Source organism: Oncorhynchus gorbuscha, linkage group LG03 (genome assembly GCF_021184085.1).
Source record: "Oncorhynchus gorbuscha isolate QuinsamMale2020 ecotype Even-year linkage group LG03, OgorEven_v1.0, whole genome shotgun sequence".
NCBI lineage: Eukaryota > Metazoa > Chordata > Actinopteri > Salmoniformes > Salmonidae > Oncorhynchus > Oncorhynchus gorbuscha.
In genome coordinates, this window is record NC_060175.1 from 107,856,368 (window position 1) to 107,883,613 (window position 27,246).

The following is a 27,246-nucleotide window of genomic DNA, read 5'->3' on the forward strand; positions in this document are numbered from 1 at the left end:
AGACTACATCCAATTTGCTGAGTAGAGTGTTGGAGGCTATTTTGTAAATGACATCACCGAAGTCAAGGATTGGCAGGATAGTCCGTTTTACGAGGGTATGTTTGGCTGCATGAGTGAAGGATGCTTTGTTGCGAAACTGATTCTAAAGCTGATTATAGACTTAATTTTGGATTGGAGATGCTTAATGTGAGTCTGGAATGAGAGTTTACAGTCTAACCAGACACCTAGGTATTTGTAGTTGTCCACATATCCTAAGTCAGAACCGTCCAGAGTAGTGATGCTGGACGGGCGGGCAGGTGTGGGCAGCGATCGGTTGAAGAGCATGCATTTAGTTTTACTTGCATTTTTAAGAGCAGTTGGAGGCCACGGAAGGAAAGTTGTCTGGCATTGAGGCTCGTCTGGAGGTTAACTCATTCCAAAGGGCCAGAAGTATACAGAATGCAAAATAAATATATTTATTGAATCATCATGGTGCCCATAGAATATATCATGGTGCCCATAGAATATATCATGGTGCCCATAGAATATATCATGGTGCCCATAGAATATATCATGGTGCCCATAGAATATATAATGGTGCCCATAGAATATATAATGGTGCCCATAGAATATATAATGGTGCCCATAGAATATATCATGGTGCCTATAGAATATATCATGGTGCCCATAGAATATATCATAGTGCCCAAGGAATATATCATGGTGCCCATAGAATATATCATGGTGCCCATAGAATATATCATGGTGCCCATAGAATATATCATGGTGCCCATAGAATATATCATGGTGCCCATAGAATATATCATGGTGCCCATAGAATATATCATGGTGCCCATAGAATATATCATGGTGCCCATAGAATATATCATGGTGCCTAAAGAATATATCATGGTGCCTATAGAATATATCATGGTGCCCATAGAATATATCATGGTGCCCATAGAATATATCATGGTGCCCATAGTATATATTATGGTGCCCATAGTATATATCATGGTGCCCATAGTATATATCATGGTGCCCATAGAATATATCATGGTGCCTAAAGAATATATCATGGTGCCTAAAGAATATATCATGGTGCCTATAGAATATATCATGGTGCCCATAGAATATATCATGGTGCCCATAGTATATATCATGGTGCCCATAGAATATATCATGGTGCCCATAGAATATATCATGGTGCCCATAGAATATATCATGGTGCCCATAGAATATATCATGGTGCCCATAGAATATATCATGGTGCCCAAAGAATATATCATGGTGCCTATATAATATACCATGGTGCCCATAGAATATATCATGGTGCCTATAGTATATATCATGGCGCCTATATAATATACCATGGTGCCCATAGAATATATCATGGTGCCCATAGTCTTGAACGCGGTGTGTGTCAGTGATGTCACTACGCACAGATCGTCACTCTACCAGAGAGGAAGAGGACGAGAGAGGTCAACTCGGTGGAAAATCTCTCTCCCTCCAGCATGTGGCGTTTTTTGTTGTTGTTTCGCTCACCAAACAAGGAGTTTTTGTATGGAAGTCAATGAGGGTGTCAAATTTGGTCGAAAATAAAATTAATTGCTTATTAGCGAAGTGAGATTTATTTGACCGGATATAAGTTTCGTAGTACATTAGCTGTTACTCTTGAACTGAAATAAGTAGGACACGTGACAACCCGTGCAACGTTAAATCGAAATGGATATGCATATTCATGAGATAAAGGCTCTCACCATTGGATACATGCGGTGACGTCAACAACCCTATCATGTAATCCACCAATCCAAAGAAAGGATAGGCGGGAGCTAGACAGCCCGCCGGGCGGACAACGAACTCCCATTGGTGGGACGGAGATACATGTATCTTCTCAGTATATCCGTAATCTTTGTATCTATTCATCACACACACGCTTTCCTCTCCTCTGTTGCTGGGGTCTTGAACGTGCTAGTCGAGCTATCCTCCAAACAGACCGCTATAACTACCCAGCAATGTCAGCTCCCTCTCCTCCCACCCCACCGGCTGACGCTTCGGCGGGGACAGAATCATGCTTCCCCCCGGGATACAAGCCTTTCCGTCCCGAAGAGCATGGCCTGGACGCCGGCTTCCGCCTGACGGGCTTCTCGGATATGAAGGGATGAGGATGCAAGGTCCCCCAGGAGACGCTGCTCAAACTCCTGGCGGGACTGGAGCCTCACCGGCCCGGGGAAACCGGGGACCAAGGCACCGATTTCGGACAACTCACTCCCAACAACACCTCCGCTGGCCCCCGACTAGGTAGCTAGCTGGTTAGCATAGCTAGCAAAAATGTATATTCGTTTTTCAAGTAAACTTGTCAAGTTATTTAACGTAGCTAACTTGTTTTATATTATTATTGTCAAACTTAACATAAGCTGATTAGTTAACTAAGTTAACAATGTAGCCATATAAGGCTGCTAACAAACAAGTCCCTTCTCTAGCCAACTAGCAGTATGTATGCTATCTGAAGGCAGGGCTGTCCCCTTATCTCTTAGCATCTCTGATGCAAGGCCAGATAGCTGACTGTTGATGGTGTCTAGCTAAACTGCTGTTTAGTAAATGAATAACGTTGTCTAGGTAATAAACAGGGGTGAAAGTATGATTTATTTCCGGTACTGGACCTCTAGAAATAATGGGCCTAATCATAGAATTCCATATACAACCCCTATTAATTCAATAGGATCTCTGTGGGCCTATTCATACATTTGTCATTTAACTTTGAAAATGTATTACATTTTTAATTGTGGCATAAACAACCAGTCATGATTTTTTAATTTTTTAAATATATTTTTGTCAATCACTTCAAAAGGGCTCCTTTACTCAACTTGGTCTCAGATCATTTTGTATTCTTCTGCACGTACATCCAAGACACTCCATTTAGTATGATATGTTACGTTTGGTATGGTATGTATTAGTGTGTGGATGGCCTACAGCAGTGTCTGTTAATCCTGGTCCTGGGGACCCAAAGGCTGTGCATGTTTAGTGTTTGCCTAATTCAAATGATCAACTCATCAAGCTTTGATGATTTGAATCCGGTTTAGCACTAAGGCAACAACTAAAACGTGCACCACTTTGTGTCCCCGGGATCAGGATTAAGAAACACTGTCCCAGATACATTTCATAAGATTTGTAAAGTAATCCTTCTACCCCCCCCCAAAGATTTAGATGCACTATTGTAAAGTGGCTGTTCCACTGGATGTCATAAGGTGAATGCACCAATTTGTAAGTCGCTCTGGATAAGAGCGTCTGCTAAATGACTTAAATGTAAATGTAATTTGTTACAAATTCCAATATGTGCTATGTTTTGCAAAATATACATTATGTTACAAAATCTATCGAGGTGGCTAACATTAGATAGCTCGCTTAGGGTTAAGTTAAAGCTTTAGTGGAAGGATTAACTAACATGCTAAGTAGCTGCAAAGTAGCTAAAGTTGTCCATGATTCGATGTTGATGTGGGCGTATAACGTGAACATCTAGCAACCTTTGGGCTGCTAGGCGTTTTAACGACCCCCATTTAGCCAGCCACCATACTTTCATTTTTGCCTTAATAAGTAACCAAACCAAACTTAACGTATCATACCAAATGGAGTGTCTCAGATTGACTTTTTATTTATTTTAAATTTAACCTTTCATTTAACTAGTCAAGTCAGTTAAGAACAAATTCTTATTTACAATGACGGACGACCGGGGAACAGTGGTTTATTACTGCCTTGTTCAGGGGAACAGTGGTTTATTACTGCCTTGTTCAGGGGGACAGTGGGTTATTACTGCCTTGTTCAGGGGAACAGTGGGTTATTACTGCCTTGTTCAGGGGAACAGTGGGTTATTACTGCCTTGTTCAGGGGAACAGTGGGTTATTACTGCCTTGTTCAGGGGAACAGTGGGTTATTACTGCCTTGTTCAGGGGAACAGTGGGTTATTACTGCCTTGTTCAGGGGAACAGTGGGTTATTACTGCCTTGTTCAGGGGAACAGTGGGTTATTACTGCCTTGTTCAGGGGAACAGTGGGTTATTACTGCCTTGTTCAGGGGAACAGTGGGTTATTACTGCCTTGTTCAGGGGAACAGTGGGTTATTACTGCCTTGTTCAGGGGAACAGTGGGTTAACTGCCTTGTTCAGGGGAACAGTGGGTTATTACTGCCTGGTTCAGGGGAACAGTGGGTTATTACTGCCTGGTTCAGGGGAACAGTGGATTAACTGCCTTGTTCAGTGAGACAGAACGACATATTTTTACCTTGTCAGCTCGGGGATCCAATCCAGAAAGCTTCTGGTTACTGGTCCAACGCTCTAACCACTAGGCTACCGGCCGCCCCATTACATACAGAATAATATAATGCTTTGAGACCAGGTTGCAACATTAGGCTACCCACTCATGTCCATCCACTTGCAACATACAGTACCAGTCAAAAGTTTGGACACGCCTACTCATTCCAGATTTTTCTTTATTTTTTTTACTATTTTCTACATTGTAGAATAATAGTGATGACATCAAAACTATGAAATAACACATGGATTCATGTCGTACCCAAAAAAATACAATTCATAGTTGAGATTCTTCAAAGTAGCCACCCTTTGCCTTGATGACATCTTTGCACACTCTTGGCATTCTCTCAACCAGCTTCATGAGGTAGTCACCTGGAATGCATTTCAATTAACAGGTGTGCCTTGTTAAAAGTACATTTGTGGAATTTCTTTCCTTACTTTCATCCCCGTTCATAAATCAATCAGTCAATCATTGCATACCATGGTATCATGAATAGTGTGTGTGTGTGTGTGTGTGTGTGTGTGTGTGTGTGTGTGTGTGTGTGTGTGTGTGTGTGTGTGTGTGTGTGTGTGTGTGTGTGTGTGTGTGTGTGTGTGTGTGAAGGTATAGGCATGGACTCCTGTGTGGTGCCTCTGCGACATGGAGGCCTCTCATTGGTCCAAACTACAGACTTCTTCTACCCTCTGGTGGATGACCCCTACATGATGGTGAGTTCTGACACCTGACCTTTAACCCTTGACCTCCATTGTAATCTCTCATCTCCTAACGTTTCTTAGGGTATGATTTATGCCCCAACTTATATCTGTATGAGTGAATTACATTTCATTTTCTTGTCAAATCGCCAGTTGGTGACCCATCATTTACGAGATTGTATGTCTCTCTCTCTCCTTCCCCACATCTCTCCACCATCTCTCGCTCTCTCTCCTTACCTACATTGCTCTCTTCCCCCCCAGGGAAGGATAGCGTGTGCTAATGTCCTCAGTGATCTGTATGCTATGGGCATCACAGAGTGTGACAACATGCTGATGCTACTCAGTGTCAGCCAGAAGATGTCAGAGCAGGTAGGTATTGTTGTGTAATATGATGTTGTTGCAATCCTAATGCACATTCAAATGTTATAAATCAACTCTGCAGAGCTCTCCCTGTCTTCTGCCGTGCCCTGATTGTATCACTGCTGATGATATCTGGAAATGTGCATGTACACCCTGGCCCATCTACAATTGCTAACCCCAATTCTGACTTATGCTCTATCTGTTTAACTGATTTCTGCTGTCGTAAAAGCCTGGGTATTCTGCACGTTAACACTAGAAGCGTATTACTTAAATTGTGACCCGTTTAAGGAAACTAAGTGTATGTCGCGGGTTTAAGAGCCGTTTGAACGTAAACTTTAAAAATAAATAAAAATGCGTTTGTTGTCTCAGCCACTGCTTGTCACCAAGGGAGTACCCCAAGGCTCGATCCTAGCCACACACTATTCTCAATTTACATCAACAACATAGCTCAGGCAGTAGGAAGTTCTACCATCCATTTATATGCTGATGATACAGTCTTAGACTCAGCTGGCCCCTCCCGGATTTTGTGTTATAATGCTCTACAACAAAGCTTTCTTAGTGTCCAACAAGCTTTCTCTTCCCTTAATCCCTTAATCTTATTCTGAACACCTCCAAAACAAAGGTCATGTGGTTTGGTAAGAAGAATGCCCATCTCCCCACAGGTGTTATTACTACCTCTGAGGGTTTAGAGTTTGAGGTAAATCAAATCAAATTTATTTATATAGCCCTTCGTACATCAGCTGATAGTCACCTCATACAAGTACTTGGGAGTATGGCTGGACGGGACACTCTCCTTCTCTCAGCACATATCAAAGCTGCAGGCTAAAGTTAAATTTAGACTTGGTTTTCTCAATCTGTCTTTCACCCCAGCTGCCAAACTAACCCTGATTCAGATGACCATCCTACCCATGCTAGATTCCGGAAACGTAATTTATAGATCGGCACGTAAGGGCGGCTCTCGAGCGGCTAGATGTTCTTTACCATTCGGCCCTCAGATTTGCCACCAAATGCTCCTTATAGGACACATCACTGCACTCTATACTCCTCTGTAAACTGGTCATCTCTGTATACCCGTCGCAAGACCCACTGGTTGATGCTTATTTATTAAACCCTCTTAGGCCTCACTCCCCCCTATCTGAGATACCTACTGCAGCCCTCATCCTCCACATACAACACCTGTTCACTCCCCCCTATCTGAGATACCTACTGCAGCCCTCATCCTCCACATACAACACCTGTTCACTCCCCCCTATCTGAGATACCTACTGCAGCCCTCATCCTCCACATACAACACCTGTTCACTCCCCCCTATCTGAGATACCTACTGCAGTCCTCATCCTCCACATACAACATCCGTTCTGCCAGTCACATTCTGTTAAAGGTCCCCAAAGCTCACACATCCCTGGGTCGCTCCTCTTTTCAGTTCGCTGCAGCTAACGACTGGAACGAGCTGCAACCAACACTCAAACTGGACAGTTTTATCTCAATCTCTTCATTCTAAGACTCAATCATGGACTCTCTTACTGACAGTTGCAGCTGCTTTGTGTGATGTATTGTTAGGGTTGCACATTTTGGCAAATCTACAGAGGTGGGAATTAACTTTAATTAAATGAGTTGACTCTTCACATGGGATGATTTCACTGTACAAAGAAAGGGAATGATCCCCAATGATCCATCGTATCTCCCAAAAACGTTTTCAACATCTGTAAAATGATAATCTATAAACTAAAGCTTTGGTTGTCTTCCTCTCAGGCTTCCATGTCTTCTCCCTGGACCTCATCAATGTCCACCTCTTGAACATCTGACTCTGAGGCCTCATCTTCACTGTCACTTTCCAACCTTGTTGAGGATAACTTGTTGTCAGGCTCAAAAAGCCTCAAATTTGCCCAGATGGCCACCAATTTTTCAACCCCTATTCAGCCTTATTCAACAGTCAGCCTGTTGCGTGCTTTGGTGTGTGTGTTCCCAAACAAGGACCAGTTGCGCTCTGAGGCGGCTGATGTTGGTGGGATTTGGAGGATGATGGAGGCAACAGGGGAAAGAGCCAGGTGGCTGATGAGATAGTGTCAACAAAAAGTGTGAACCCTTTGGAATTACCTGGATTTCTGCATAAATTGGTGATCAAATCTGATCTTCATCTAGGTCACAACAATAGACAGTCTGCTTAAACTAATAACACACAAACAGACGTGTTCAACGGTCAGGAGGAGTTTTGGACCATTCCTCTTTACAAAACTGGTTCAGTTCAGCAATATTCTTGGGGTGTCTGGTGTGATCCGCTCTCTTGAGGTCATCCCACACTATCTCAATCAGGTTGAGGTCATCCCACACTGCATCTCAATCAGGTTGAGGTCATCCCACACTATCTCAATCGGGTTGAGGTCAGGACTCCAGAAGGCGTATTTTCTTCTATTGAAGCCATTCTGTTTTTTGGGTCGTTGTCCTGTTGCATCACCCAACTTCCTTTGTGCTTCAGTTGGCGGACAGATAGCCTTACATTCTCCTGCAAAATTTCTTGATAAACTTGTGAATTCATTTTTCCGTCGATGATAGCAAGTTGTTCAGGCCCTGAGGCAGCAAAGCAGCCCCAAACCATGATGCTCCCTCCACCAGACTTTACAGTTGGGATGAGGTTTTGATGTTGGTGTGCTGTGCCTCTTTTTCTCCACACATAGTGGTGTGTTCCTTCCAAACAACTCAACTACAGTTTCATTTGTCCACAGAATATTTTGTCAGTAGCACTGTGGAACATCCAGATGCTCTTTTGCGAACTTCAGACGTGCAGCAATGTTTTTTTTTGGACAGCAGTGGCTTCTTCCGTGGTGTCCTCCCATGAACACCCTTCTTGTTTAGTGTTTTACGTATCGTAGACTCGTCAGAGATGTTAGCATGTTCCAGAGATTTCTGTAAGTCTTTAGCTGACACTCTAGAATTCTTCTTAACCTCATAGAGCATTCTGCACTATGCTCTTGCAGTCATCTTTTCAGGATGGCCACTCCTAGGGAGAGTAGCATCAGTGCTGAACTTTCTTCGTTATTAGACCATGTGTCTTACCGTGGACTGATGAACATCAAGGCTTTTAGAGATACTTTTGTAACCCTTTCCAGCTTTATGCAAGTCAACAATTCAACCATTCTTAATCTTCTGTCTTCTGAGATCTTTTGTTCGTGGCATGGTTCACATCAGGCAATGTTTCTTGTAAGTCGCTCTGGATAAGAGCGTCTGCTAAATGTAAATGTAAATATAAATGTAAATGAATAGCAAACTCAAATTTTGAGTTTTTTTTTTTATAGGGCAAGGCAGCTCTAACCAACATCTCCAATCTCGTCTCATTGATTGGACTCCAATTAGCTTTTGGAGAAGTCATTAGCCTAGGGGATTCACATACTTTTCCCAACCTACACTGTGAATGTTTTAAATGATGTATTCAATATAGACAAGAAAAATACAATTTGTGTGTGTGTTTTATTGGTTTAAGCACAGTGTGTTTGTCTGTCGTTGTGACTTAGATGAAGAACAGATCAAATATTATGACCAATTCATGCAGAAATCCAGGTATTTCCAAAGGGTTCACATACTTTTTCTTGCCACTCTGTGTTTTGCATGACTGCCATATTGCGTCTCCATCCCAAAGCCCTTGCTTGGAAGTGTACTTCGCCAGAATGCAAATAAACCTTGCCCTCATCCAGGCCAAGATGGCGAGACACGGTAGTGATGACACCATAGGCCTTGTTGATCTCTGCACCAGACAGGATGCTCTTGCCAGTATACTGGGGGTCCAACATGTACGCTGTGGTGTGTTTGGGCTTCAGGCAGAAGTCTTCACGCGTTTTGATGTATTTCAGAACAGCGGTTTCCTCTGCTTGGAGCAACAGTGAAGTGGGCAGGGCAGAACGGGTTTCTCCTTAAACCTGCAAGCAGAGTCTGAACATCAGACGGATGGCTTTGTCTCCCTCAATCCGTGCAATGGCTACTGCTATAGGTTTCAGGAGTTTCAGGCTGCTTACCACTCTCTCCCAAAATACATCATCCAGGAGGATCCTCTTGATGGGGCTGTCCATATCGGCAGACTGTGATATGGCCATTTCTTGGAGAGACTCCTTCCCCTCCAGGAGACTGTCAAACATGATGACAACACCACCCCAACGGGTGTTGCTGGGCAGCTTCAATGTGGTGCTCTTATTCTTCTCACTTTGCTTGGTGAGGTAGATTGCTGTTATAACTTGATGCCTAACCATTTACTTGGCTCTCTTGTAGAGTGTATCCATTGTTTTCAGTGCCATGATGTCATTGAGGAGCAGATTCAATGCATGAGCAGCACAGCCATTGGGTGTGATGTGAGGGTAGGACTCCTCCACTTTAGAGGGTAGGACTCCTCCACTTTAGACCAAGCAGCCTACCTGTTTGCAGCATTGTCACCAGTGCAAATACCTTCTGTGGTCCAAGGTCATCAGACTGCCTTCAGCAGCTCATCTGCAATGTAGAGACCGGTGTGTCTGTTGTCCCTTGTCTGTGCTCTTGTAGAATAGTGGTTGAGGGGTGGAGATGATGTAGTTAATTATTCCTTGTCCACGAACATTCAACCACCAATCAGAGATGATTGTAATAGTCTGCTTTCTCTATGATTTGCTTGACCTTCACTTGAACTCTGCATCCAGCAAATGAGTAGATAAAGCATGTCTGGTTGGAGGGGTGTATGCTGGGCGAAGAACATTCAGAAATCTCTTCCAATACACATTGCCTGTGAGCATCAGAGGTGAACCAGTCGCATACACAACTCGAGCAAGACCTTCATCAGCATTTCTCTGACTACGTTCCTCCATTGAGTCAAAACAAACTTCTGATTCCAGGAGGACCATGAGCTGTTGCTATCGATAAGGTGTCTAATTCATCATTTTCACCTCAAATAGAAGTAGAGGGACTTTTGTCAGAGGTTGCTTGTTGTGAGCGCTGAGGGAACTTTATGCACTTGGCCAGATGATTCTGTATCTTTGTTGCATTCTTCACATACGATTTGGCACAGTATTTGCAAATGTACACAGCTTTTCCTACTACATTAGCTGCAGTGAAATGTCTCCACACATCAGATAGTGACCGTGGCATTTTCCTATAAAGATTAGAATAAATTAGTTTTAAAAAACAACAAATACAGTTAAGCAGTTAGAACAACTCCTTTGTGTGAATATTTTAAAATGAAACTTATGGAAACAGGTGAATTAACACTCCTCAGTTAGCAGGCTCCAGCAAGCTAAAAACCCCACATGGTAGCAGAAACTAACCAGAAGAAATTGTTAACGAGTTAGAAAATTATTTAAACACACTTTGCTGTAGGCTACTATTTACTATTTAAAAAAATATAATGTATGTCATATAAAATATCTTCACCCTACCCAGTATTGTAGTCAAAACTTACCAGAAAGCATGGCTCAGACAGTGCAGTGGGTTCAATAGCATCTCATTAGTGTGCAAGATCTTGAGAATTTGTATTTTTATTTATTTAACCTTACCTAGGCAAGTCAGTTAAGAACAAATTATTATTTACAATGACGGCCTAGGAACAGTGGGTTAACAGCCTTGTTCAGGGGCAGAACGACAGATTTTTACTTTCTCAGTTCGGGGATTCGATCCAGCAACCTTTCGGTTACTAGTCCAACACTCTAACCACTAGGCTACCTGCCTCCTCTACACTCTAACCACTAGGCCACCCTGCCGCCTCTACACTCTAACCACTAGGCTACCTGTCTCCTCTACACTCTAACCACTAGGCTACCCTACCTCCTCTACACTCTAACCACTAGGCTACCTGCCGCCCCTACACTCTAACCACTAGGCTACCTGCCGCCCCTACACTCTAACCACTAGGCTACCTGCCGCCCCTACACTCTAACCACTAGGCTACCTGCCGCCCCTACACTCTAACCACTAGGCTACCTGCCGCCCCTACACTCTAACCACTAGGCTACCTGCCGCCCCTACACTCTAACCACTAGGCTACCTGCCGCCCCTACACTCTAACCACTAGGCTACCTGCCGCCTCTACACTCTAACCACTAGGCTACCTGCCGCCTCTAAACTCTAACCACTAGGCTACCTGCCGCCTCTACACTCTAACCACTAGGCTACCCTGCCACTCTAACCACTAGGCTACCTGCCGCCCCTCCCCTCTAACCACTAGGCTACCTGCCGCCCCCCCTCTCCCCTCTAACCACTAGGCTACCTGCCGCCCCTCCCCTCTAACCACTAGGCTACCTGCAGCCCCTCCCCTCTAACCACTAGGCTACCTGCCGCCCCAGAATCAGCTGTACATGTGATGGAAGAATGCACTGTGCATACAGAGGGTTGCAATTGCAATAGTTTAACCAAAATATGCCACAAGATGTAGATTTGCCTTGTGTATCCCACAAAAAAGGTTCACTGTTATAATTTGTTTTGATGAATTTAAGCAAAATTCCCCCAAATGAACTTCCCATGGAAATTACCGTAAAGTTTCTGACCCTTTGCAGCCCTATTTGTTGTCTCCACCTTCTCGCCCTGTGAGCAGAGCTAGAAACACAAGCATTTAGTTAGATATTACTGTACTGTTGGAACACAAGCATTTAGTTAGATACTACTGCCCTGTTGGAGCTAGAAACACAAGCATTTAGTTAGATATTACTGCCCTGTTGGAGCTAGAAACACAAGCATTTAGTTAGATATTACTGCCCTGTGAGCAGAGCTAGAAACACAAGCATTTAGTTAGATATTACTGTACTGTTGGAGCTAGAAACACAAGCATTTAGTTAGATATTACTGCACTGTTGGAGCTAGAAACACAAGCATTTAGTTAGATATTACTGTACTATTGGAACACAAGCATTTAGTTAGATACTACTGCCCTGTTGGAGCTAGAAACACAAGCATTTAGTTAGATATTACTGCACTGTTGGAGCTAGGAACACAAGCATTTAGTTAGATATTACTGTACTATTGGAACACAAGCATTTAGTTAGAAACTACTGCCCTGTTGGAGCTAGAAACACAAGCATTTAGTTAGATATTACTGTACTGTTGGAGCTAGAAACACAAGCATTTAGTTAGATACTACTGTTGGAGCTAGGAACACAAGCATTTAGTTAGATACTACTGCCCTGTGAGCAGAGCTAGAAACACAAGCATTTAGTTAGATATTACTGTACTATTGGAACACAAGCATTTAGTTAGATACTACTGCCTTGTTGGAGCTAGGAACACAAGCATTTAGTTAGATATTACTGCACTGTTGGAGCTAGAAACACAAGCATTTAGTTAGATACTACTGCACTGTTGGAGCTAGGAACACAAGCATTTAGTTAGATATTACTGTACTATTGGAACACAAGCATTTAGTTAGAAACTACTGCCCTGTTGGAGCTAGAAACACAAGCATTTAGTTAGATATTACTGTACTGTTGGAGCTAGAAACACAAGCATTTAGTTAGATATTACTGTACTGTTGGAGCTAGAAACACAAGCATTTAGTTAGATACTACTGCACTGTTGGAGCTAGGAACACAAACATTTAGTTAGATATTACTGTACTGTTGGAGCTAGAAACACAAGCATTTAGTTAGATATTACTGCACTGTTGGAGCTAGAAACACAAGCATTTAGTTAGATACTACTGCACTGTTGGAGCTAGGAACACAAGCATTTCACTACACCCACAATAACATCTGCTAAATATGTGTATGTGACCAATAAATTGATTTGTTAACCTGATGCTGTGTAGCAGGGTGTCTGGAGGGGATTCAGAACAGTTGCCTGTTAATTCATAAACCCACTAATCTACAAATATCAGACTTTAGACTTCCATGTGACACAACGTGTGTGTGTGTTCCTGAAGTTGTGCCTAGTCAGTGTAACTTGCAGAACTGGGAGCTAGTTGGTCGTGATGTAATGATAAGTGTGTGTGTGTGTGTGTTTGTTGTGTGTGTGTGTGTGTGTGTTTACTTAGATATTACTGTGTGTGTGTTTAGTTAGAAACTACTGCCCTGTGGAGCTGTGTGTGTGTGCAGGATCGTGAGCGTGTGATGCCTCTGATGATCCGTTTAGTTAGATATTACTGTACTGTTTCCAAGTGTTAGATACGTTGGCGGAGGAGGGCGGGACTTCTGCACTGTGACAGGCGGCACAGATTTAGTGGTCAACCCCATGGATCATCATAGGGGAGTGGCCAAACATTTAGTTAGATATTACTGTCTGCCAACCCAACGAGTTCATCATGTAAGAGAGGGACTATTCTGTTCAGACTGGGGTCAGGGTGTTATCAGGGTGTTATCAGGGTCTTCTGTTCAGACTGTGGTCAGGGTGTTATCAGGGTCTTCTGTTCAGACTGTGGTCAGGGTGTTATCAGGGTGTTATCAGGGTGTTCTGTTCAGACTGGGGTCAGGGTGTTATCAGGGTGTTATCAGGGTGTTCTGTTCAGACTGGGGTCAGGGTGTTATCAGGGTGTTATCAGGGTGTTCTGTTCAGACTGGGGTCAGGGTGTTATCAGGGTGTTATCAGGGTCTTCTGTTCAGACTGTGGTCAGGGTGTTATCAGGGTGTTATCAGGGTCTTCTGTTCAGACTGGGGTCAGGGTGTTATCAGGGTGTTCTGTTCAGACTGGGGTCAGGGTGTTCTGTTCAGACTGGGGTCAGGGTGTTATCAGGGTGTTATCAGGGTGTTCTGTTCAGACTGGGGTCAGGGTGTTCTGTTCAGACTGTGGTCAGGGTGTTATCAGGGTGTTATCAGGGTGTTCTGTTCAGACTGGGGTCAGGGTGTTCTGTTCAGACTGGGGTCAGGGTGTTATCAGGGTGTTCTGTTCAGACTGGGGTCAGGGTGTTATCAGGGTGTTATCAGGGTCTTCTGTTCAGACTGGGGTCAGGGTGTTATCAGGGTGTTCTGTTCAGACTGGGGTCAGGGTGTTATCAGGGTGTTCTGTTCAGACTGGGGTCAGGGTGTTATCAGGGTCTTCTGTTCAGACTGGGGTCAGGGTGTTATCAGGGTGTTATCAGGGTGTTATCAGGGTGTTATCAGGGTGTTCTGTTCAGACTGGGGTAAGGGTGTTATCAGGGTGTTCTGTTCAGACTGGGGTCAGGGTGTTATCAGGGTGTTCTGTTCAGACTGGGGTCAGGGTGTTATCAGGGTCTTCTGTTCAGACTGGGGTCAGGGTGTTATCAGGGTGTTATCAGGGTCTTCTGTTCAGACTGGGGTCAGGGTGTTATCAGGGTGTTATCAGGGTGTTCTGTTCAGACTGGGGTCAGGGTGTTATCAGGGTGTTATCAGGGTGTTCTGTTCAGACTGGGGTCAGGGTGTTATCAGGGTGTTATCAGGGTGTTATCAGGGTCTTCTGTTCAGACTGGGGTCAGGGTGTTATCAGGGTGTTCTGTTCAGACTGGGGTCAGGGTGTTATCAGGGTGTTCTGTTCAGACTGGGGTCAGGGTGTTATCAGGGTGTTATCAGGGTGTTCTGTTCAGACTGGGGTCAGGGTGTTATCAGGGTGTTCTGTTCAGACTGGGGTCAGGGTGTTATCAGGGTGTTATCAGGGTGTTCTGTTCAGACTGGGGTCAGGGTGTTCTGTTCAGACTGGGGTCAGGGTGTTATCAGGGTGTTATCAGGGTGTTCTGTTCAGACTGGGGTCAGGGTGTTCTGTTCAGACTGGGGTCAGGGTGTTCTGTTCAGACTGGGGTCAGGGTGTTATCAGGGTGTTATCAGGGTGTTCTGTTCAGACTGGGGTCAGGGTGTTATCAGGGTGTTCTGTTCAGACTGGGGTCAGGGTGTTATCAGGGTGTTCTGTTCAGACTGGGGTCAGGGTGTTATCAGGGTGTTCTGTTCAGACTGGGGTCAGGGTGTTATCAGGGTGTTATCAGGGTGTTCTGTTCAGACTGGGGTCAGGGTGTTATCAGGGTGTTATCAGGGTGTTCTGTTCAGACTGGGGTCAGGGTGTTATCAGGGTGTTATCAGGGTGTTCTGTTATCAGGGTGTTCTGTTCAGACTGGGGTCAGGGTGTTATCAGGGTCTTCTGTTCAGACTGGGGTCAGGGTGTTATCAGGGTCTTCTGTTCAGACTGGGGTCAGGGTGTTATCAGGGTGTTCTGTTCAGACTGGGGTCAGGGTGTTATCAGGGTGTTCTGTTCAGACTGGGGTCAGGGTGTTATCAGGGTGTTCTGTTCAGACTGGGGTCAGGGTGTTATCAGGGTGTTATCAGGGTGTTATCAGGGTGTTCTGTTCAGACTGGGGTCAGGGTGTTATCAGGGTGTTCTGTTCAGACTGGGGTCAGGGTGTTATCAGTTCTTGTTGGTAACCTTGATGTTAGAGAGTCGGGCCAGACAGGATCAATTCTAATGGGGAGTTTCCTTGTCAATACTGTGTCTTACTGTGTGTGTAGGCCAGACAGTGCAGTACCAGGGGACGTGTTGGTGCTGACCAAGCCTCTAGGAACCCAGGTAGCTGTCAACGCTCACCAGTGGCTGGACCAGGTACTATCCCATAATACTGTCTATCTGGTGGCTGGACCAGGTAATAATAATAATAATAATAATATATGCCATTTAGCAGACGCTTTTATCCAAAGCGACTTACAGTCATGTGTGCATAGACAGAGCAGGATGCTAGAATATCTGTCTGGTGGCTGGACCAGGTAGGTGATATTCTAGCTTCCTGGTCTGTCTTCACTTTCTCTCTGGGGAAGTCAGACTTTTAGATTTTTCCAAAAATTAGGATGTCTCATTGAAATAGGTAAATAATATATCCTCTTTCGATCCCTACTTCTCTCCCTCTCTCTCTTGTGTGTGTGTGTGTGTGTGTGTGTGTGTGTGTGTGTGTGCGCGCAGCCAGAGAGGTGGAATAAGATCAAGCTAGTGGTCTCTAAGGAGGAAGTGGAGCAGGCCTACCAGGAAGCCATGTTCTCCATGGCAACGCTCAACCGCACAGGTAACACACACACTAATATAACAGGTAGCCTAGCGATTGAGCGCTTTGGGCCAGTAACCGGAAGGGCGCTGTTTCGAATCCCCGAGCCATCAATTAAGGCAACCCCGCACCTACCTCTCTGAGGGGTTGGGTTAAATGTGGAAGACACACCTCTCTGATTCAGAGGGGTTGGGTTAAATGTGGAAGACACACCTCTCTGATTCAGAGGGGTTGGGTTAAATGTGGAAGACACACCTCTCTGATTCAGAGGGGTTGGGTTAAATGTGGAAGACACACCTCTCTGATTCAGAGGGGTTGGGTTAAATGTGGAAGACACACCTCTCTGATTCAGAGGGGTTGGGTTAAATGTGGAAGACACACCTCTTTGATTCAGAGGGGTTGGGTTAAATGTGGAAGACACACCTCTCTGATTCAGAGGGGTTGGGTTAAATGTGGAAGACACACCTCTCTGATTCAGAGGGGTTGGGTTAAATGTGGAAGACACACCTCTCTGATTCAGAGGGATTAAATGTGGAAGACACACCTCTCTGATTCAGAGGGATTAAATGTGGAAGACACATTTCAGTTGATTGCATTCAGTTAAACTGACAAGCCCCCACCCCCTCCACACACACACACATTAACATAACACACACACAACCTAGTCTGTAACAACCCACTGTGTGTTTGTGTGCGATCACAGCGGCAGGCCTCATGCACAGGTTCCAGGCCCACGCTGCAACAGACGTGACTGGGTTTGGGTTGCTAGGGCACGCCCGTAACCTAGCGACGATGCAACGCGCTGAGGTAGCCTTCGTCATCCACAACCTCCCCATCATTGCCAAGATGGCCGCCATCAGCAAGGCCTATGGAAACATCTTCAACCTGCTCGGGGGGACGTCCTCGGAGACATCTGGTAGGACACTAGAGCTTGGCCAAAATATCATCTACCAATATGTTTCATATTTATTTGATGTTTTTGAGTAATCAAAGTTCTTCATTTGCTTTATGAGTGAACCCAGGGTGTCAACACACACATTCGAAGTGATTTCATTGGGTCTTTCTCCATTCTGATGGTTTCATAGTGTTTTTATTCATCTATTTACCCTGTTTTCGCCCCAATGTCCTGGTATCCAATTGGTAGTTACAGTCTTGTCTCATCGCTGCAACTCCCGTATGGACTCGGGAGAGGCGAAGGTCGAGAGCCATGCGTCCTCCGAAAAACAACCCGGCCAAGCCTCACTGCTTCTTGACACAATACCTGCTTAACCCGGAAGCCAGCCGCACCAATGTGTCGGAGGAAACACCGTGCACCTGGCAACCGCGTCAGCGTGGACTACGCCCAGGCCCACCACAAGAGTTGCTAGTGCGTGATGGGACAAGGACATCCCTGCCGGCCAAACCCTCCCCTAACCCGGACGACGCTGGGCTAATTGTGCGCCGCCCCATAGGTCTCCCGGTCTCGGCCGGCTGCGACAGAGCCTGGACTCGAACCCAGAATCTCTAGTGGCACAGTTAGCACTGCGATGCACTTGGGAGGCCTGTTTTATACTGTTTAATCAAACTTCAACCAAAGGTTTCTAATTTGAGATTTCTACACTGCCGCTTAAGGGCAGTAAGTATCTAGGCCTTAATTTTGACCAAATATTGCAATTAGATCAAAACACAAGTGAATTGTTGGAATTGTGGAAATAGAATGATTATTCTGTAGTTAGAATGTAATACTGCGCACTTTTTGACACGACAGCGAATTAAAAAGCCAGGGAGGCGTTCATAGGAATTAGAATACTAGTAGGGTCTCTATGGAGGCACTGTTGTGACGGGGTAGGAACCAAAGTGTTGGTCAGTGTATAGGGACCCTATACATTTGACTTGTCATGCTTATGCTTGTCATGCTCATGTATATAGGTTAATTTGCATAACTTTGTGGAATTAAATTGGTGCGTATTTTCGTTAGTGGTTATTTAGCCCATCTTATTCAGCACACAACATACCGATCCTATATCTGAGTGGAAAATCTGTCAATGTGCAAGTTGCTACAGCTCTTCAAATGGCTCTTCAAATGGCTCTTCAAATGGCTCTTCAAATGGCTCTTCAAATGGCTCTTTCTTTGCTATTGGAACTAAACGTGCTTTAATCAACAAGCCCAATCAATGCTCAACAATTCTAACTGCAGTGCGCTTTTGGCAATGGAGTTTTCCCGTCAATTTCTCTATGAAACGAACATTCGTGTTTGATGTTCGATTATGAGATGGGGTGAAATCCAAAGTTGTGCTATATTACACTGCTCAAAAAAATAAAGGGAACACTTAAACAACACAATGTAACTCCAAGTCAATCACACTTCTGTGAAATCAAACTGTCCACTTAGGAAGCAACACTGATTGACAATACATTTCACATGCTGTTGTGCAAATGGAATAGACAACAGGTGGAAATTATAGGCAATTAGCAAGACACCCCCAATAAAGGAGTGGTTCTACAGGTGGGGACCACAGACCACTTCTCAGTTCCTATGCTTCCTGGCTGATGTTTTGGTCACTTTTGAATGCTGGCGGTGCTTTCACTCTAGTGGTTTCATGAGACGGAGTCTACAACCCACACAAGTGGCTCAGGTAGTGCAGCTCATCCAGGATGGAACATCAATGTGAGCTATGGCAAGAAGGTTTGCTGTGTCTGTCAGCGTAGTGTCCAGAGCATGGAGGCGCTACCAGGAGACAGGCCAGTACATCAGGAGACGTGGAGGAGGCCGTAGGAGGGCAACAACCCAGCAGCAGGACCGCTACCTCCGCCTTTGTGCAAGGAGGAGCAGGAGGAGCACTGCCAGAGCCCTGCAAAATGACCTCCAGCAGGCCAAATGTGCATGTGTCTGCTCAAACGGTCAGAAACAGACTCCATGAGGGTGGTAATGAGGGCCCGACGTCCACAGGTGGGGGGTTGTGCTTACAGCCCAACACCGTGCAGGACGTTTTTCATTTGCCAGAGAACACCAAGATTGGCAAATTTGCCACTGGCGCCCTGTGCTCTTCACAGATGAAAGCAGGTTCACACTGAGCACATGACAGGCGTGACAGTCTATATTAATAAAAAATAAAACAACATACCTTATTTACATCAGTATTCAGACTCTCCTGTGAGACTTGAAATTGAGCTCAGGTGCATCCTGTTTCCATTGATCGTCCTTGATGTTTCTACAAGTTGATTGGAGTCCACCTGTGGTAAACTCAATTGATTGGACATGATTTGGAAATGCACACACCTGTCTATATAAGGTCCCACAGTTGACAGTACTTCAGAGCAAAAACCAAGCCATGAGGTTGATGGGATTGTCTGTAGAGCTCCAAGACACAGATGTGGGGAAGGGTACCAAAACATTTCTGCAGCATTGAAGGTCCCCAAGAACACAGTGGCCTCCATCATTCTTAAATGGAAGATGTTTGGAACTACCGAGACTCTTCCTAGAACTGGCCGCTCGGCCAAACTGAGCAATCAGGGGAGAAGGGCCTTGGTCAAGGAGGTGACCAAGGACCCTATGGTCACTCTGACAGAGATCTATAGTTCCTCTGTGGAGATGGGAAGAAGGACGACCAGTTCTGCAGCACTCCACCAATCAGGCCTTTATGGTACAGTGGCCAGACGGAAGCCACTCCTCAGTAAAAGGCACATGACAGCCCTCTTGGAGTTTGCCATAAGGAACCGGAAGACTCTGACCATTAAAAACAAGATTCTCTGGTCTGATGAAACTAAGATTCTTTGGCCTGAATGGCCTGAATGCCAAGCGTCACGTCTGGAGGAAACCTGGCACCATCGCTACGGTGAAGCATGGTGGTGGCAGCAGCATGCTGTAGGGATGTTTTTCAGCTGCAGGGTCTGGGAGACTAGTCAGGATCGAGGTAAAGATGAACGGAGCAAAGTACAGAGATCCTTGATGAAAACCTGCTCCAGACAAAGGGTCACCATCCAACAGGACAACCACCCTAAGGACAAGTCTCTGAATGTCCTTGAGTGGCCCAGCCAGAGCCTGGACTTGAACCTGATTGAACATCTCTGGAGAGACCTGAAAATAGCTGTGCAACAACACTCCTCATCCAACCTGACAGAGCTTGAGAGGATCTGCAGAGAAGAATGGGAGAAACTCACCAAATACAACCGTGCCAAGCTTGTAGCATCATACCCAAGAAGACTGGAGGCTGTAATCGCTACCAAAGGTTCTTCAACAAAGTACTGAGTAAAGGGTCTAAATACTTATGTAAATGTTATATTTCAGTTTTTTTATTTTTAATAAATGTGCAAAGATTGCTAATAAAACTTTTGCTTTGTCGTTATGGGGTATTGTGTGTAAATTGACGAAGGGGGGGTACAATTTTTATAAATTTCAGAATAAGACTGTAACGTAAAACAATGTGAAAAAAGTCGAGGAGACTTTTCAACGTAGTTGAGATCACATCTTCCTCTCTGACTAGCGGTTTCAACTCTATTTGCTGTTGAGGTTTGGTCCAACAGAATCTGCCATATGGACACCAACACAATTGAGACATTATTTTACTGTCTCAACTGCTCAGAGCAGACACTACTAAAACACAAGTATTAATGAACATTGATTCTGGAAAATGGATATTCAGTTTGTTGTGCCATTGTTGCATATTACTATTAAACTGTTACCCCTTGTTAGCTAGCAAATAGGTCCAAGCTGGCTCAACTGTTACCCCTTGTTAGCTAGAAAATAGATCCAAGCTGGCTCAACTGTTACCCCTTGTTAGCTAGAAAATAGATCCAAGCTGGCTCAACTGTTACCCCTTGTTAGCTAGAAAATAGATCCAAGCTGGCTCAACTGTTACCCCTTGTTAGCTAGCAAATAGGTCCAAGCTGGCTCAACTGTTACCCCTTGTTAGCTATAAAATAGATCCAAGCTGGCTCAACTGTTACACCTTGTTAGCTAGAAAATAGATCCAAGCTGGCTCAACTGTTACACCTTGTTAGCTAGAAAATAGATCCAAGCTGGCTCAACTGTTACACCTTGTTAGCTAGAAAATAGATCCAAGCTGGCTCAACTGTTACCCCTAGAAAATAGGTCCAAGCTGGCTCAACTGTTACCCCTTGTTAGCTAGCAAATAGGTCCAAGCTGGTTCAACTGTTATACCTTGTTAGCTAGAAAATAGGTCCAAGCTGGCTCAACTTGAAATATAAAGATTAGCTAGCTACTCACGAGCATGTGGGCTTGAGAGGCTGTTGATGAGACCTGTGTTCATGTCCTATAGCCTAATTCCTAGCATTATTAGTGAATGTACATTATGCATTAGGTTCTGGGGACATTTGTAAAAAAAAAAGGGGCAATTTTCATAGACTGAATTGAAAGCCAGATTAGTGATTATTGCAACAACAAAAAAAAGCAGGTTAAACTATTTTGAGAGAATGATTGGTGGGTCTGATGGTTGTGGAAAGCTTATTTAGCCTAGGTACAACTAAGTCCCGAATTCAATAGGTACAACTAAGTCCCGAATTCAATAGATTATTGCTGACTGTGTAAAATGCAGTGTATTTTACCTTTTAATTGTACAACACTTATTTAGAGGTTAAATCTATATATACCCTGAATCGCACAAGTTAGAAAAATCAATATGATTTTTAGGCCATATCACCCAGCCCTATGTTGAGTGTTACAAATCTAGCAGCATTTGCAGTTCTTAAACCAGTGTGCCTGGCAACTACCAAAGGCACTTCAATATTTTGCCTTGCCTATTCACCCTCTGAATGGCACACAAAACACAATCCATGTCTCAAGGCTTAAAAAATACTTCTTTAACCTCTTTCTCCTCCCCGATTTAGAGTGGATTTAACAAGTGACATTAAGGGATCATAGTTTTCACCTGGACTTACCTGGTCAGTCTATGTCATGGAAATAGTAGGTGTTCTTAATGTTTTGTACACTCAGTATACAGTCATGGCCAAAAGTTTTGAATGACACAAATATACATTTTCACAAAGTCTGCTGCCTCAGTTTGTATGATGGCAATTTGCATATGGTCTAGAATGTAATGAAGGTGTGAGTGTTGACGAGCACAAGACTGGAGATCACTCTATCATGCTGATTGAGTTCGATTAACAGACTGGAAGCTTCAAAAGGAGTCAATCATTGTTCTTTCTCAGTCAACCATGGTTACCTGCAAGGAAACATGTGCCATCATCATTGCTTTGCACAAAAAGGGCTTCACAGGCAAGGATATTGCTGCCAGTAAGATTGCACCTAAATCAACCATTTATCGGATCATCAAGAACGTCACAACAATTGAACCGCTCTCCTTGAAGAATGCTTCAGGGCGCCCAAGTAAGTCCAGCGAGCGCCATGACCGTCTCCTAAAGTTGATTCAGCTGCGGGATCGGGGCCTCACCACTACAGAGCTTGCTCAGGAATGGCAGCAGGCAGGTGTGAGGGGTACAGGGATTGGACTGGGGTAAAGTCATTTTCTCTGACGATTGTTTGGGGCATCTGGGGAAAAAAGCTTGTCCGGAGAAGACGAGGTGAGCGCTACCATCAGTCCTGTGTCATGCCAACAGTAAAGCATCCTGAGACCATTCATGTGTGGGGTTGCTTCTCAGCCAAGGGAGTGGGCTCACTCACAATGTTGCCTAAGAACACAGCCATGAATAAAGAGTGGTACCAACACATCCTCCGAGAGCAACTTCTCCCAACCATCCAGTTTGGTGACGAACAAAGCCTTTTCCAGCACGATGGAGCACCTTGCCATGAGGCAAAAGTGATAACTAAGTGGCTCTGGGAACAAAACTTGAATATTTTGGGTCCATGGCCAGGAAACTCCCCAGACCTTAATCCCATTGAGAACTTGTGGTCAATCATCAAGTGGTGGGTGGACAAACAAAACCCCACAAACTCCAAACATTGATTATGCAAGAATGTGCTGCCATCAGTCAGGATATGGCCCAGAAGTTAATCGACCACATGCCAGGGCGGATTGCCGAGGTCTTGAACAAGAAGGGTCAACACTGCAAATATTAACTCTTTGCATCATCTTCATGTAATTGTTAATTATAGCCTTTGACACTTATTAAATGCTTGTAATTATATTTCATTATTCCATAGTAACATCTGACAAATATCTAAAAACACTGAGGCAGCAGACTTTGTGGAAATTAATATTTGTGTCATTCTCAAAAATTTTGGCCACGCCTGCATCATTCCCGGTCGGCTCAGAGGGATCCGGGCTCATGAGCTCCATAAGCAGCCGATTTTAATTAATGGAAAATGAACGTGGTTTGTGCTTCGTATCGCATCGAACTGAGTCGCATCGATTTGTTCCTCCAATCAAATCACAGTGAATCATTTGAAACTAAAACGTGTATTGAGTCGTCTTGTTAGGGAAGGATCCCTGCTCTCTATTCATCTGATGTTAGAAGATATCGTTGCACAAACAACATGCTGAATGACACCAACACTGGTATCCGGCTGTATTAGCTACGTTTGCTCTGACTCGGATTACATTTACAGGGAGCTCCAAAAGTATTGGAACAGTGTGTTGTTTTGGCTCTGTACTCCAGCACTGTGGATGTGTTGTTGTTTTGGCTCTGTACTCCAGCACTGTGGATGTGTTGTTGTTTTGGCTCTGTACTCCAGCACTGTGGATGTGTTGTTGTTTTGGCTCTGTACTCCAGCACTGTGGATTTGAAATGATACAATGACATTAAAATGACTGTGGTTAGTTTTAATTTGAGGCTATTTGCATCCATATCTGATGAACCATTTTAGAAATTACAGCACTTTATTTACAAAAATATTGGAACAGGTTGACTTACGTGTATTAAAGTAGTCAGAAGTTTAGTATTTGGTCCCATATGTCTATCACACAATGACCACATCAAACTTGTGACTCTATGAACTTGTTGGATGCTGTTTGTTTTGGTTGTGTTTCAGATTATTTTGTGTCCAATAGAAATGAGATGATAAAGAATGTATTGTGTCATTTTGGAGTCACTTTTATTGCAAATAACAGAATATGTTTCTAAACACTTCTACATGTAATATGTATGTTACCATGGTTATGGGTAACTGAATGAATCATGAATAACGAGTGAGAAAGTTAGAGGGATAAATACCCCCCCCCCAAAAAAATGCTAACCTCTCCTGTTATTGTAATGGTGAGAGGTTAGTATGTCGTGGAGGTATGATATAAAATGCTAACCTCCCCTGTTATTGTAATGGTGAGAGGTTAGCATGTATTGGGGATATGATATAAAATGCTAACCTCCCCTGTTATTGTAATGGGGAGAGGTTAGCATGTCTTGGGGGTATGCTAACCTCCCCTGTTATTGTAATGGTGAGAGGTTAGCATGTCTTGGGGCTATGATATAAAATGCTAACCTCCCCTGTTATTGTAATGGTGAGAGGTTAGCATGTCTTGGGGGTATGCTAACCTCCCCTGTTATTGTAATGGTGAGAGGTTAGCATGTCTTGGGGCTATGATATAAAATGCTAACCTCCCCTGTTATTGTAATGGTGAGAGGTTAGCATGTCTTGGGGCTATGATATAAAATGCTAACCTCCCCTGTTATTGTAATGGTGAGAGGTTAGCATGTCTTGGGGCTATGATATAAAATGCTAACCTCCCTGTTATTGTAATGGTGAGAGGTTAGCATGTCTTGGGGCTATGATATAAAATGCTAACCTCCCCTGTTATTGTAATGGTGAGAGGTTAGCATGTCTTGGGGCTATGATATAAAATGCTAACCTCCCCTGTTATTGTAATGGTGAGAGGTTAGCATGTCTTGGGGCTATGATATAAAATGCTAACCTCCCCTGTTATTGTAATGGTGAGAGGTTAGCATGTCTTGGGGCTATGATATAAAATGCTAACCTCCCCTGTTATTGTAATGGGGAGAGGTTAGCATGTCTTGGGGCTATGATATAAAATGCTAACCTCCCCTGTTATTGTAATGGGGAGAGGTTAGCATGTCTTGGGGCTATGATATAAAATGCTAACCTCCCCTGTTATTGTAATGGTGAGAGGTTAGCATGTCTTGGGGCTATGATATAAAATGCTAACCTCCCTGTTATTGTAATGGTGAGAGGTTAGCATGTCTTGGGGCTATGATATAAAATGCTAACCTCCCCTGTTATTGTAATGGTGAGAGGTTAGCATGTCTTGGGGCTATGATATAAAATGCTAACCTCCCCTGTTATTGTAATGGTGAGAGGTTAGCATGTCTTGGGGCTATGATATAAAATGCTAACCTCCCCTGTTATTGTAATGGGGAGAGGTTAGCATGTCTTGGGGCTATGATATAAAATGCTAACCTCCCTGTTATTGTAATGGGGAGAGGTTAGCATGTCTTGGGGCTATGATATAAAATGCTAACCTCCCCTGTTATTGTAATGGTGAGAGGTTAGCATGTCTTGGGGCTATGATATAAAATGCTAACCTCCCCTGTTATTGTAATGGTGAGAGGTTAGCATGTCTTGGGGCTATGATATAAAATGCTAACCTCCCCTGTTATTGTAATGGTGAGAGGTTAGCATGTCTTGGGGCTATGATATAAAATGCTAACCTCCCCTGTTATTGTAATGGGGAGAGGTTAGCATGTCTTGGGGGTTTGATATTTGTGCTCTGTAGCTTTCTCACTCATCATTATTTGCAATTCATTCAGGGTTATCTTTAATCATGTTGAAATATTTAGGAACATTTTATTCTTATTTACAATAAAAGTTACTCCCAAATGACACTACGTTATTTCCCATTCACCCTGTAGGTGGCCTTCTAGTAAGTCTGCCCAGAGAGCAGGCGGCCCGGTTCTGTGCGGAGGTGAAGGGTCAGGGGTCTGGGGGTGGAGCCTGGATCATCGGCATCGTGGAGAAAGGAGAACGCGGCGCTCGCATCATCGACAAACCACGCATCATCGAGGTCCAACCGAGAGGGACCGCTGCAGCCAATCAGGAGAACAGCAGCTCTACTAGTCCAGCTCCCGGCGATACGCCGTCATAGACTCTCCCTCTTACGCGTGTTGCTGTCCATCTCTTTCCCTCGTTTAGCCACAGGAGCTACAGGCCAAAACACCGAACATGGAGAGGGAATGGACAACACTCCAAATGGTTCCTCTTTTAAATTAAAGTAACATTCCAACAGTTTTCCCTCCAATCAGTGAATGGGAAATAGATCAAGTTGTGTATGTGATTTTAGAGTGTGGGTCAGAACATTCTCCTGGTGAAACTTTTGTCATTGTGGGAGTGGTTGGAAAAAAATGTTTATTTAATGTGTTTCTATTGGATATTTGGCTTGTCTATAAGGATGTCTGGCTCTACCCATTGGTTCAGAGGCAGGGTTGAGCAGCTCTCTCTGGACCAATGGGGTTGTCCGGTATGTCCTCTGCCAGCTGACTGGCTGCTCAGCTCAAAGCCCCCCCTACCTGTTTATGAAGCTCCGCCTTCCAAACCTCAGCCAATGGGGCCAGGCGGAGTGGATGTCTGTCTCAGGAAGGGGGTGGGGCTCATGGGCTGGGTTCCAGCCATTGGCTATGTGTTTCTGGATAATTCACAATCAATAAACCGATCATCAACTCACTGTTCTGTCCCTTTGGTACTTCCTGTGTGTGTGTGTGTGTGTGTGTGTGTTTTGTGTGTGTGTGTGTGTGTGTGTGTGTGTGTGTGTGTGTGTGTGTGTGTGTGTGTGTGTGTGTGTGTGTGTTTTAAAATGAATGTATTTTTTTAGGACAGTGGGGTACAGAATGAATAATGGTGGAATACGTTAGAATATTGGTCTTCTGTATATCAGTTGGTTGAGCACGGCGCATGCGACCATCCATAAGATGTACTGTATGCATACAGGATCAAAGTGTCTGCTATTAAGGCATATTTTATATTAACATGTGTTCTAACCCGAGAGACCTGGGAAAAGATCCGTCAGTCGCGGGCTGTTTCAGCCTGCCCCGCTTTCCAACCCTCTGAACAGAGACGCAAGTCTCTATGAGAATAGCAGCAACTGTTGGATAATGG

The 27,246-nt window shown here is 44.2% G+C and overlaps 1 protein-coding gene across 1 annotated transcript; it reads left to right on the forward strand.

The window, feature by feature from the left end:
* Positions 1-1,545: 1,545 nt before the first annotated feature.
* LOC124018231 (selenide, water dikinase 3-like) lies at positions 1,546-26,815 on the forward strand. The gene is made up of 9 exons (XM_046333495.1): positions 1,546-2,280; positions 4,890-4,993; positions 5,240-5,347; positions 13,372-13,407; positions 13,542-13,579; positions 15,724-15,814; positions 16,169-16,268; positions 16,951-17,163; positions 26,007-26,815. Exons 2-9 carry the CDS (start codon positions 4,898-4,900, stop codon positions 26,237-26,239), a joined length of 915 nt encoding a protein of 304 aa, XP_046189451.1. The 5' UTR covers positions 1,546-2,280; positions 4,890-4,897; the 3' UTR covers positions 26,240-26,815.
* Positions 26,816-27,246: the final 431 nt, after the last annotated feature.

Excerpts from the sequence above, each read along its gene's own strand:
- LOC124018231 (XM_046333495.1), top strand. The coding sequence starts at position 4,898 with ATGGACTCCTGTGTGGTGCCTCTGCGACATGGAGGCCTCTCATTGGTC. Across the intron at positions 13,408-13,541 it reads TGCCTCTGATGATCCGTTTA|TTAGATATTACTGTCTGCCA; the intron begins GTTAGATATTAC and ends CCAAACATTTAG. Across the intron at positions 17,164-26,006 it reads GACGTCCTCGGAGACATCTG|GTGGCCTTCTAGTAAGTCTG; the intron begins GTAGGACACTAG and ends TTCACCCTGTAG.